The 13,796-nt window shown below is 37.9% G+C and overlaps 2 protein-coding genes across 2 annotated transcripts; one reads left to right on the top strand and one right to left on the bottom strand.

Annotated features, from left to right (window-relative positions):
* The first annotated feature begins 254 nt into the window (after nt 1-254).
* On the top strand, nt 255-9,435 carry LOC139934928 (dehydrogenase/reductase SDR family member 4-like). Its single transcript, XM_071929353.1, has 9 exons — nt 255-560; nt 1,327-1,504; nt 1,912-1,989; nt 3,391-3,414; nt 3,806-3,876; nt 4,413-4,464; nt 5,759-5,893; nt 6,628-6,683; nt 8,159-9,435. Exons 1-9 carry the CDS (start codon nt 379-381, stop codon nt 8,271-8,273), a joined length of 891 nt encoding a protein of 296 aa, XP_071785454.1. The 5' UTR covers nt 255-378; the 3' UTR covers nt 8,274-9,435.
* A 150-nt stretch (nt 9,436-9,585) lies between these two features.
* Nucleotides 9,586-13,637, bottom strand: LOC139934929 (EKC/KEOPS complex subunit TP53RK-like). The gene is made up of 2 exons (XM_071929354.1): nt 13,374-13,637; nt 9,586-12,423 (listed from the first exon to the last, which is right to left on the bottom strand). Exons 1-2 carry the CDS (start codon nt 13,609-13,611, stop codon nt 11,930-11,932), a joined length of 732 nt encoding a protein of 243 aa, XP_071785455.1. The 5' UTR covers nt 13,612-13,637; the 3' UTR covers nt 9,586-11,929.
* Between the last annotated feature and the right edge of the window lie 159 nt (nt 13,638-13,796).

Below are 13,796 nucleotides of genomic sequence, written 5' to 3'. Positions count from 1 at the left end.
GTATATAAATCAAATTATTACATAATTCATCAAATTCTGTTTCAACAATATTGCTATTTTTATATTGAAAGGCAAAATGAATTATAGTGTGCAGCTTAATGTTTGAAACAAAATCATTTATCCATTGTACTCTCGTATATAGCTCATTAACAAAAAAGTGAACTAATCCAAAGTTAGAAATAGACTGGCACTAAATCAATTGTATCGTTTAGGTCGTTCTGTTCAATGAACGCGAGGCAGGGAACCGTACTCATTAAAGTACTATATGAAATTAACAGTCAAAACATGGTGTATGCGATCGGCGTAAAGAAAAAGCATGATCTTCTTTCGGACTTTGGACGTATGGGTATTTAGAACTTATTAAAATACAAGATAAGCATGAGCATTCTTCAAAGCGGTTTTCGAGCTGTTGTCTGTTCTACTTTAAGGAGGAGATCCACTCTATCATTATCAAGCAGCCACCACTGCACCAACACCATCCCCACAAGAAACATGGCAAGTGCTTCTGTGTGCAAAAGGCTAATTGGAAAAGTGGCTGTTGTCACTGCATCAACTGATGGGTGAGCAAATCAAGTTATGTTTAGTTATAGTAAAGTGTTATTTCCCACAATACATCCTTTAGGAAAAGTGCCGCTTGAGGAAAAGTGAATGACTTGCATTAATTTGAGATTAACCAATTACAAAGTTCATTCTTAATCTTATTTGATTGTAAATAAAAAGGTGAGTGTGTCAACCAGTTTGATTTTTGATGAATTTTTAATCAAAAACAAAAAGTAGGCCTATGCAGAAAAAAATAATTCATAATAAAATTTGAAAAAGGAATACAATACACGGTAACGCTTCATTTGTTCAATTTGTTGGGATCAAAAAGAATGATATAGACTTTCAAAGTGAAATATTTCTCAAAATGCACTGATTTCAGAGCAGAGGGAGCCGCTTCTCCATTGCTTCTTACCAAGTAAGAAGGTAGGGATAAGTGTTCAGTGATTCGTATTCTCTTCTGCGCTATGCCCTCTCTTGCTCTTGCCTTAATGTGTTTTGGGGGATTTAGGAGCCATACCGTATTGCTTTTGGCGATAGTTATTGATTATTTTACATGTACTATGGTATGCCCTCTTGGGCACAGGGCATCCCACTTTTGTTTAACTTTGTTTTCTTAAATGTTTTTAATAATGTGCACATGTGCTTGTAAATGTGTTTGCCTGAATAAATATTATTCATTATATTATATTATTATAAGTTTTAATTGTTAAAAAACAAAATTCAGTAATTACCAATAGTGTCCAGTGCTTTTTAATTTTCTGCATATGTACCTATTACTTACAGGATAGGTTTTGCCATCGCAAAACGACTTGGCAATGAAGGTGCCCATGTGGTGATAAGCAGTAGAAAGCAAAAAAATGTAGACAGCGCCCTCGAACAGCTGAAAGCTGACAAGTTGAGTGTCAGCGGCATGGTATGCCATGTAGGAAAAGCTGAACATCGCGCTAATCTAGTCAGTCAGGTAAGAGATACCGAAAATTAGGAATGGATAGTGGAGCCTACAACCTCATAGAATGACAATTGTTTTCCCAAAATTGTTTTTCAAAAACACTTTTCCGGGGTAGCTCCTTTTTTTCTGGAATGCTTCTATTCTGTTTCATTTAGGCTCTCTTCATCCAGTGTAAGATGTAGCCCTCCATTAAACGCCATTCATTTATATTTCAATTTGCAGTTCTGGTCCATGTTGTTCCTGCATAATACCCTGATGTCATCTCTCCACCTTCTTCTCTCTCTGTTTACCTCTTTTCCTTATCCCTGTCCTCGGTTGCAAATCTATTATTCTTGTTGTCCATCTGTTGTCATTTCAGAAGTTACAGCAGAAATTTTGTTTTACTCAGAGCTTTAAATCTGACTATCTCCTCCCAACAGACTGTTGCTGAGTATGGTGGAATAGATATCCTAGTATCAAACGCAGCGGTGAATCCTGTATTTGGACCCATGCTGCAGGTGAGTCCGTCGAAGTCTTGTGCCCAATTGCATAGAGCTGCTTTTTGTTTTAAACAAAAATTTGGACTAAAGAGAGGGAAGGGCGTTAGATGAGTTGTAGGGGGGGGGGGAGAAAGTGTGGTGAGGAACAGCATACTTCTTCCATGAAGTTTACCATATTATATACAACGTATGCCTAGAAACATACCAAGCAAGATGTTGTATCTTCTGTGATACTAATTGCATAAAATTTAATGCCGGCATGTTTTTTTGTGTGAGAAGTGCAAGGCATTAGTTCTTATGCAACGATTTGTTAATATGACTTTGGGGGTCAGATGGTTGGGTTTAATGGAAGATGGGGGGTGGGGGGGGGGAGGTTGGAGAAAGACGACAGGCAGAGTAAATTATCGCCCAGCACAGGTTTGCTCAATCGGTCTCCGGCCAATTAGTGTTGTGAGCAGGGAATTTGAAACTGTTTCTGGCGATGGCCATAAAAAATACTGATAATAGACCGTTTTTTATATTGTGCTTTTCACTCCCGAGGGGTGTCAATTACCCCTGGTCACTGGGCCTTAAATCATTCCTTAAACCATCTCAGCTCCCTGGGCGCAATACAGCCTACGCGCAATGTATGTGCTACTCAGCTAAACCAATCACAAGAACCATCTCTGCCCTCACAGGTACACATTTACCCCTGGGTGGAGAGAAGCAATTATACTTAAGTGGCTTGCTCAGGGACAAAAGTGTCACGACCGGGATTCGAACCCACACTCTGCTGAACAGAAGCATCAGAGCTTGAGTTCGGTGCTCTTATCCACTCGGCCACGACACCCCACACCTTAAAGTTTAACCATGCCGGGACCGCGCTTCTAATTGTTTTATAATGAGATATCAAGACCTCTGTGTGGGAAGTGGGGTGTCCATAGGCTATGGTCGTTTACCTACTTTTTTGTACAAGAAATAAAGGGAAAGAATTTGTTTGTTTTTTTGCCAAAGGAGAGGTTTGTCCAAGTTCTAATTTTGTTAAACTGGTGATAATATGCTGAACCCTTCTGTGTTAAGCCTTTTAGGGGAGTGTGTCAGAGCGTATTTTCTGTGCGTTTATCTGTCTTTGGTTTTTTTGTCCCCTGTTAGGGTTTTAGATCTTGGTGCAAACCAGTGCAGGCTACATGTATGATTTCACTCTTCTTTTCCAAACATGTTTGAACAAGTTCTGGTCATTTGTGGAGAGCGGGTTCGAATTTTGATCATGACACTTGTGTCCTTGAGCTGAACAAGATTAAGGGAATGTTATTGGCCCAATGACCAGGGCATTATTGTAAAGCACATTGAAATGTTATTGTAAAAATGTGCAATAAGAACTAGTTATTATTTGTTTGTATGACAAAATTTGTGACTGTTATTTTTTTCTGTTTCTTACAGACTACAGAGGAACAGTGGGATAAGGTAGAATTTTCTGTTTTTCATTAATTAGCATGACTCTGTCTAGCCTATTTCACTCCACTGCAGTAGGCAAGCCTCTTCACCAATTCTCCATCTCACTCTATCCTGCGCTGTCTGTTGCCAGGCAATTAATGCCCCTAAATGTTCTCAGTTCATCTCTCCACCTTCTGTTTTGTTGCCCTCTTTTTCTTGTCAGGTTTCTTGGAGTCCAGTTGGTTGTTTTGCATGCCCACCTGTTGTCATATGTCCTTGCATGTAAACAACTTCAATAACAACCAGTCATCAACCAAATCAGTTAGTAGCGCAACACGAAAAGCACATGAGTAAACAAAATTATGTTGGATTAATGTGAAACTAATTTTGGTCAAAACGTCAACATTTTTTTTCAATGTAGATTTTTGACATCAATGTGAAAGCTGCTTTCTTGCTGATTAAAGAATGTGTTCCACACATGAAGGATAGGAAGTAAGTATAACACCTTTTTAACTGAGTCGCATTTGTTGCAAGGAAAAGAATTTTAAGTTCTTCAGGCCTGATACTTTACCACAGAGGCAATGCAGACAGTTGCCCCAATAGCCACAAGGCCTAATTTCATAAAGCCTGTAAGCACAAAAAATTGCCTTAGCATGAAATTTCTTCCTTGATAAAAACAGCATCACCAACCAAATTTCAATGTTTTGCATATACTGGTATTTGGCTGTGGTTTGCATACTGAAAATCACATGGCAATTTGGTTGGTAATCCTGTTTTTATCCAGGAAGGAATTTCATGCTAAGCAAGTTGTTGTGAAGCTCTTACAGTTACAGGCTTTATGAAATCGGGCCCTGTTCATTACCTTGGTGTCATAGCATGGTGCTTCAAAAGCGTTTCAATCATTATTTTTTCCTTTCTTTTCTTTTATAACTTAGCTCAAATTCATAAGAAAATGGAGAATTGAATTTCCCCGCTTGAACATGTTGAATAAAATAAAAAATATTTCATGGTTTGATTTACTTTTTAAGGGGTTCGTCTATCACAATTGTGTCTTCAGTTGGTGGATTTCAGCCTTTTTCGGTAAGAAAATATATTTGAATATTTGTCTGGTTTGGCTCATTTGTGTCTATTTGCTTTTATATGTACCAGTATTTATTTTAAAAGTGTGCACTTTTTCAAGGCTCTGGGTTTGTGTCCTACTGAATTGTCTAGAAAAGCATAAACCGCACCTAAACTTTACACAGATTGCTAATTGTCAAAGACCAGTATTCTCACTTGGTGTATCCCAACATAATATGCATAAATTAACAAACCTATGAAAATTTTGGCTCAATTGGTCATCGAGTTTGCATAGAATAATGAAAGAAAAACACCCCTTGTGCATTACTTTGTGAGCTTTCAGACGCACAATAATTTTATTATTTGAGTGAGAAATTACCTCTTTCTCAAAAACTACGTTAATTTAGAGGGAGACATTTCTCACAACATTTTATATTATATAGCTGACATACAGATCCTTGTCATTTGATAGGTGGAACTTACTTCACATGACATTCACTATTACTCCCATCCGCACCGGCGATCAAAAAGACCTATTCACCCATGGGAAATAGCATTTCCATTCAACAGTTAGGATCATCCTTGTTCCAAATGTTTTTGTGTAGTACAGCGCCGCCGCGTCGCTGCTAAAACAAAGGAGCACCTGTGCAAAAGGTTGTGATCTGATTTTTGCATTGTGTGATTTTTCATAATGTTATACTTTTAAAATACATCCAATGACAAGGAACACTCGGCTTCGCCTTGTGAAATGGAACAGTCCAAATTTTACCTTGCGATAATATTCCTCCCATTCCACTCTGAGCCACTCAATATTTGTATACTATCCACAGCTCTCCATTGTTCGGGGCCAAGTAAGTTTGTATGCTAACAATTATGGAGTAATTACCAATTGTGTCCAGTGTCTTTAAAGCCATTATACACTTTCGGAATAGAAAAAAAAAAATCACAGATTTACAAACAACTTACAGGGTTTACAGAAGATAGTGGTGAAAGACTTCTCTTGAAATATTATTCCATGAAATGCTTTACTTTTTGAGAAAACATTAAAACATTTATCAATTCTCGATATCGAGAATTACGGATTTATTTTAAACACATGTTATGACACGGCGAAACGTGCGGAAACAAGGGTGGGGTTTCCGGTTATTTTCTCCCGATTCCGATGACCGATTGAGCCTAACTTTTCACGGGTTTGTTATTTTATATATAAGTTGTGATACACGAAGTGTGTGCCTTGTCCAATGGTTTAAGTACAATATAAATTGATTTTGTTTTGTTTATATTTTGCTCTTTTTTGTTCTTTTAATGTTTTCAGTTATTGGGGCCTTATTCGGTCTCTAAGACAGCTCTTCTGGGCATGACGAAGGCGTTGGCCTCTGATTGTGGTCCAATGGGAATCAGAGTCAACTGCATTGCACCTGGTATCATCAAAACTAGATTCAGTGAAGCGGTGAGTTGAATCGTCAATTGGAAGAGGACCAGCACTGGTGACCCGTTTGGAAATTCACCTGCTTATGCTGATCAAGGATTTGTCTGTACCTAGTAAACTTGTGTGCGATTGCGAAGAACATGAACATGGGCTCAATTTTAGGAATAACAGGAAGCAGAAATATGGCGCTTATGGTATATCAGTGGATAGTTTAGAGTTTCTCAAAGTTAGAAAAATGTTTTTGCTGGTGCACAGGCACACCTCACGCTAGCATTCTTTGCATACAAATCTAGTTCTAGTACTAACCCTGTATGAATGGGTCTTTTTTGTTGTCCACTGATTTACAATAAACTTACACAGTTTGAAGATAATTATAATAGATAGCTTCCCTAAAGATATTACTTGCTGAGGTGCTGTAGTTTTTGAGAAATGAGTAAAACAATGTCATGAAGAAATAGTGATAATGAGACAAAAATTATGTTTTACTCATTTCTCAAAAAATTACAGCACCTCAGCTGGTAATATTTTGAGGTATGCTTTCTACCATGATTATCTTCAACCTGTGTAAGTTTAACATGAATCTGTGGACATTGTATTTTGTGTTACAAAGAGTATCCCAATATTTAAGCAGAGAATAATAACTGTAAGTGCAAAATTTCACAATAAGCAGACCTGACATTGGTTGGGCCATGTTGAGGATTGGTTGATGTGCTTCATTATTTTGACAATTCTCGCTTATTTTTTTCATCTGTCAGTTATGGACGAATGAAGCAGCTCTTGAGCAAACATTGGTGACTTCAGCCATCAAAAGGTAAGACTAGAGCAACAGCTACTTGAGCGGAATTTTTTTATCGGAAATGCTATTTGAACTTGTTAATAATGCGCTTGTTCACCATTTCAATGTAGTTTTAATATATGTGTACACTTGCAAAAAATAGTTAATGGCCTGACGTTTCGACCCTAGCAGAGTCTTTCTCGAAGGCTTGGCCTGACGTTTCGACCCTAGCAGAGTCTTTCTCGAAGGCTTCTAGGGTTGAAACGTCAAGCCATTAACTATTTTTTTCATTTATACTCTCGGTCCATTTGTTTGGTAAGTTGTTTGCAACAGCTAATTCTATTTTCTCATATGTGTACACTTCTGAATTTTTCGTAATTATTGATTAAAAAATCAGGCCCCAACCTCAAGGTTTTGAAAAACTAAAAACACTCGTCAAAAGGACAATACTTTGACGTCATGTCTTGGATTTGCATTGTTATACCTCCACGCTGCAACCAAGCCACTATACAAATTGGAACTCCCAACTATGACGTAACATGAGTGATTACGTACCGGAGCCTTTCATGTCCCAACATGTGTATAAAATAAACAACCTGTGAAAATGAACAACCTGTGATAATTCGGTCGTCGAAGTTGCGAGATACATGGACATGTAATAATGAAAGAAAAAACAACCTTTTCACACGAAGTTGTGTGCTTTCAGATGCTCCCTCTGAAGTAATGTAGTTTTTGAGAAAGAATTAATTCTCCACGAATTTGATTTGGAGACCTCGGATTTAGAATTTGAGGTCTCGAAATCAAGCATCTGAAAGCACACAACTCTGGTGACAAGTAAGGGGTGTTTTTTCTTTCATTATTATCTCACAACTTAAATGTCGGATTGAGCTCAACTTTTCACAGGTTTGTTATCTTATGCATATATTGAGATACATCTTTGACAATTACCAATAGTGTCCAGTATCTTTAAAGGCAGTGGACACTACTGGTAATTACTCAAAATAATTATTAGCATAAAACCTTTCTTGGTGACGAGTAATGGGGAGAGGTTGATGGTATAAACATTGGGGGAAACGGCTCCCATTGAAGTGGCATAAAAGAAGTAATTTTCCACGAATGTGATTTCGAGACCTCCGATTTAGAACTTGAGGTCTCGAAATCAACCATCTAAATGCACACAACTTCGTGTGACAAGGGTGTTTTTTTCTTTCATTATTATCTCGCAAGTTCGATGACCGATTGAGCTCAAATTTTCACAGGTTTGTTATGTTATGCATATATGTTTGTGAGATACACCAACTGTGAAGGCTAGTCTTTGACAATTACCAATAGTGTCCACTGCCTTTGAAGAAACTAAATAAAAGACAGTACCTATCATATAATCCTGCAAAGTAAAGTCTAACATCATTATGGTTGTGGTATGTTTTCTTGCCGCTGAAATTGTACCCAGTTGAGGATGCCTAGTTTTGTTGTTATGTATTTCTTTCTATTTCAACTTGTAACACCCTTAGGGCTGGTGAACCAGATGAATGTGCGGGCACAGTGGCATTCCTCAGCTCTGATGACGCTTCTTACATCACTGGAGAAAACATCCTCATTACTGGCGGAGGGCAGTCAAGGTTGTAGGCTTTTTCAAGACGAGGGATGGGACAGTCAAGAATACAAAATCATACCAAGGGTCAAATGTGTACATTTTACTTTAAAGGGATTTGATATCTTTTGTAGATGACGATTTTGGCCATTACATTAATTTCTATTCACTGTGAGTGAAGATGTGAATGTAAAATAAATCTGTGGACATTGTGTCGTACAAAAAGTACCCAAACCCTTTAAATCTTTGTAATTTTCACATCTTCATGGGGATAAAGAATTTAAAAGTATCCTTTCTCACTTTATCAGATTCTGATTACCTCTGCAACAACGATACAGGAATCTAGCTATTTTAATTTAATCACCTATCAGAAAATTGTGTTTGTTCCTTGCATACCATTTGTGAAGTTCAACTGAATTGAGAATATAATTTAGTTTTGACCCATTTCACTGATGTATATTGAAAAGCACTGTATACTTGGTACTTTCCCCGAGTTCTGTGAAGAAAATAAGTTCACTGTTTGGCAAATCACTTTGGTGGGAATCGAACCCACAACCTTTTGTGTTGCTAGAACAGGGATGGAGAAGAACATGATCTGTTTTCAGTGGAACAATAGCTATTTGATACATCAAGAACACAACATATCTGAGGATATTCTGATTTCCTCTTTTTCTTCAGAATTTTTCCATCTAGGCATTTTTCCATCCAGTAATTTGTCCATCTAGGCATTTTACATTTTTTATTACAAGTTTCAATGTCTGCTATGTGGAATGACACTTTGATTTTAGTAGACGATAAAACTACAATTTCATCATCTGATCATGGACTACTAGCTGCTATTTTTATTTGCTTGAATTATGCCTGAGTATTATAACTTATTTAAGTTTCCAAATCGATCAACACAACCAAATAAATTATACAGTTTGTAATACAAGTCTTGGAAATGTGTTTGGTTGTACTGTGTCTTTATGTATTTTCTGTGTCTTTGCATGAAGGAGAGGGTCAGAATGACCTTTCATCAACTACTTTTTGTAATTACATGTATGTACATGCATGTACTCAAATTAAAGACCATAAAAATGTACTTGTTAAAGACACACTGACACTGGATACTATTGGTAGTTGTCAAACACCAGTAATCTCTTTGATGTATCTCAACATAGGCCTTTGCATAAAATTACAAAGTTGCATGATAATAATGAAAGAAAAAACATCCTTGTCACACGAAGTTGTGTTGTCAAATGCTTGATTTCGAGGTCTCAAAATCTCATTCTGAGGTCTCGAAATTGAATTTGTTGAAAATTACTTTTTTTTCGAAAACTCCGTTACTTCAGAGGAAGCCATTTATTTTGAGTCATTACCAAGTGTCCACTGCCTTTGAATCTTGGTATATTTACCCTTGTGGTGTACAGTGAAAAGATGACACAAATTGAGCCAATAGTATTTACTAACATTAACAATGCCTTTATTGAAAACAATTATGACATGGTTAGTTCAAACATCTGTTTGTTTATAAATAAACACTTGTTTATGAATCAACACTGTAGTTTGTGAATTGTATTCACAGAGAGAATTGTTTTTCTTCAAGAGTGGTATTACTGTCCTAGGCTCATATAGGTTTAAAGGAACACATTGCCTTGGATCGGACGAGTTTGTCTATAAAAAGGGTTTTTAACCGTTTTTTATAAAATGCATATGGTTGGAAAGATGTTTTAAAAGTAGAATACAATGATCCACACATATTTGCCTCGAAATTGCGTGGTTTTCCTTTTACTGTGCGAACTGACACAGTCGGCCATATATGGGGGTCAAAAATTTGACTCCCATAAATGGCCGATCGTAATTATCGACGAGGAATAATGAAAACAGTGCAATGGTTGGAAAGATGTTTTATAAGTAGAATACAATGATCCACACATATTTGCCTCGAAATTGAGTGGTTTACCTTTTACTGTGCGAACTAACACGGTCGGCCATTTATGGGGGTCAAAAATTTGACTCGCATAAATGGCCGACCGTGATTGTCACCGAGGTATAATGAAAACAGTGCAATTTAGAGGCATGTTTGTGTGGATCATTCTATTCTACTTTTACAACATCTTTCTACCCATATGCATCTTATAACAAACGGTTGCAAATGCTTTTCAAAGACCAACTCGACCGATCCAAGGCAAAGGTTCCTTTAATAAATTGGATCTTTTCTCAATCAAACATACTACATAAGGCACTTGCTGTGGCACTAGATTGCAGTCCTTTAAAAAAAAACTGATCTTTAAATTCTGGGGCCAATTTCATAGTGCTGCTTAAAAAAAAAATTGTGCTTACTACATAGCAGAAATATTTGTGTAAGCATAAGTGTATTTCGCAGGTTGGCAAGAAACTTTTAGGCGTACTGCTTAAGCTTTCACCATGGATTTGCATTGGTATCATTCTATTTTATACAGTAAGCGCCAGATTGGTAGCATGCCTTTTTGAGTGCTTACGGTAACCAGCGCTAAGAAATGGAAACTCGTATCAGCAAGCACAAAATTGTCCGCTAAGCAGCTCTATGAAGTTGGGAACTACTCGGATTGAGATTTCAGAATATGAATTGTATATAGTATGTTTTTGAGGTTAATGAGGATTCCACAAATTAGTATTGCTAACACTAATTGTGCCACCCTTTTTATCAGAGGTCATATGTGCACAAGGCCCTTAAAGGAGATGTACCTTTTGTAATTATTCCAAAAATTAATGACCATATAAATGACTTGGTAAGAGGCATTGCAGCTGTCAATAATGTATACCATTTTCAGAAACAATTCCCTTGCCAGGAAAGTGGTTTCAGAAAGGGAGATTCAAAAACAATTTCATTCTGAGAAAAATTTGTGCATGAAATGATTCTTAGATGGTGTATTCCAATAATGGATTATTCTTCCTACGTGGACATTTATTAGTGGGTGTTTTTCTTTCATTATTCTCTTGCACCTGCGATGACCAATTGAGACCAAATTTTTCAAGAAGTGAGAATACTGGTCTTTGACAATTACTAAAGGTGTCCAGCCGTCGGTTTCACCATAGAGCAAGGATGGTTTCACCAAAATCTTCCTAACTTGGGATTAATCTTAGGACTAGCCCACCTTGTTGAGCTGAAAATGGCTGATGATGAGACCGATGTTAAAGGGACACACTGCCTTGGATCGGACGTGTTGGTCTGTAAAAAGCGTTTGTTATAAAATGCCTATGGTTAGAAAGATGTTTTAAAAGTAGAATACAATGATCCACACAAATTTGCCCCAAATTGCGTGGTTTTCCTTTTATTTTGCAGACTAACGCAGTCGGCCATACCGTGCAACTTCAAGGCATGTTTGTTTGGATCATTGTATTCTACTTTTACACCATCTTTCCACCCATATGCATTTTATAAAAAACCGTTACAAACCCTTTCAAAGACCAACTCAACCGATCCAAGGCACCGTGTTCCTTTAAAAGAGAGCCATTTACAGCTCAACAAGTTGGGCTAGATTTAGGTCGGGTTCAGCGCCGTATTCAAATACGTAGGAAGCATTGAACCCATCCTAAGTTAGGACGGGTTACTCGTTCTGAACTCGAGTTAGGATTAATCCTAGCGTTTCTGTGAAATCGGCTGCAGTGCCTCAAGCTAATACAAAGAATCCAAGCCAATACAAAACTTGATAATCTCTAATCAGCATCAGCCAACCATTACCCTCTTCCTCCCACGCTGTCTCACTTCCTCTAATTTCTTCAAAACTTCAGCTGCTTTCTCATAAGATTTCCCGTAAGCTGATAACACCTTCTCAAAGACAACTTCGGTGTCCGGATGGGTGCTTAAGAAGGCTCTTTCCAAGACATAAAGGTCAACGCCCTTGTCCTCTACCAAACCTGATATCTGGCTCAGGCCGAAATCAATTAAGACAATAGACGACAACTGGAAGTTGGAATCAGATGATTGTTGGCGTAGTAACATATTCGATGTGGTAAGATCCCCATGGATGACGTCATTGCTGTGTATTTTGGCCAATATTTTACCGATAACTTCAGCAAGTTTGAAAAGTTCTTCTAATGGAGCAGATCTGCGCTGAAAGTCTTCTATAAATTCTCTTACGGTAACAGAGTTATCAAAGTCTTCCATGTAAATGCAATACTCAACATAGTTGACAAAGTAGACTGTTGGTGTAGAAATTCCTGCAAAGCATAAACAAAGAAATATAATATTGAAAATAGGCTCAATTCAGTTCATACAATTTTTGTTTAGTTCAAAATAAACTTAGAAACCTTTTTTAATCAATTGTGGTGATTCCTTTTACTTTGTTTGTTAGATCAGATTGAATCAAAAACATAAAATAGGCTTACAACCACCACCTATGCAGAAACTGAAATGGCCCAAAATGTTCAATCCACACTTTTGCTTTCAGGAAACCAGAAAAGCAGATGTCAACTTTTGGACCTGTGAATTTCGCTCCGGTTCTGGTAAGTTTTTGTCCATTTTTCTTCGAAATATTTCCTCAATGGTGTTTTGAGTATTATGGCACGCTGCATTAGACATTGCGGATTAAGTTCGTACCCTCAGAATTTGTGTCATGATTTTTGAAAGTGGTAAAAACTGGGCAAATCTGGTGACTGTGTCAAAATTGTACGTGTTGGACCAGATCAACCGTTTCCGCTCGAAACAATCTCGTAACCCTCCGGCCTGGCGGCCGTCGGGAGGAGGGTTACGTTATCGCAACTACAGTTCAACCTGCTTTTCTGTAGCAGAAAAGTAGCCCCACTTTTTTTTATACACAAGTGGGGCTAGCACGAGCAGAAAAGCAGATGTCCACTTTTTTTTACCATACATTTTTTTTTTATATAACTATAAGTAAAATTAGACACGCATAATTAGACACGCACAATCCGTCATATTTAATAGCCTACTCGAGTCCTAGAACTATTTCGGTTTCGTCCGGCTATCGTCTTCCGTTACGGGAGACGATAGCCGGACGAAACCGAAATAGTCGGGAGACGATAGCCGGACGAAACCGAAATAGTTGTAGGAGTATTAGTAGCCCACCTTGTTGAGCTGTAAATCATTGGCTCTCTTATCGTAAGGTAAATCCCCCCCCCCCCCCCCCCCCATTCCACACACTCACACTGACCTGCTTTTTGGCATCTCAAAAGCGAACGCACTTCTTGAGAAGTTCTCTTGGCCGTCAGTTTCTCGTCGAGAGTTGGGTGACGATACTTCTTTTTAAACCGTTGTTTCACGACACACGCCCTCCCTAAAAAAGTTCCCCGATAAACTTTAGCTTCAGCGCCCTGCTTGATGAGTTGAGATCCTGGTAAAACCGAAAATAATGGAACCTCGGCACTCGTGTCCGTTAGTAGGGAAGCCATTTTTTTAATCTCAATCGACACGGCTCCTACACATGACCTCGAGCTGACCCTGGTAGAAAAGTTTGTTGACCTGGATTTATCTATTTTTTAGTAGGGGTGGTTGCGGGGACCGGACGGGGTTAACAAAATCAATGTGTTTAATCAGTTTTCATGATTTGTATTATAATCATGGTAAATAACTGCTA

Source organism: Asterias amurensis, chromosome 3, assembly GCF_032118995.1.
Source record: "Asterias amurensis chromosome 3, ASM3211899v1".
NCBI lineage: Eukaryota > Metazoa > Echinodermata > Asteroidea > Forcipulatida > Asteriidae > Asterias > Asterias amurensis.
This window is presented reverse-complemented; position numbering and strand designations above follow the sequence as displayed.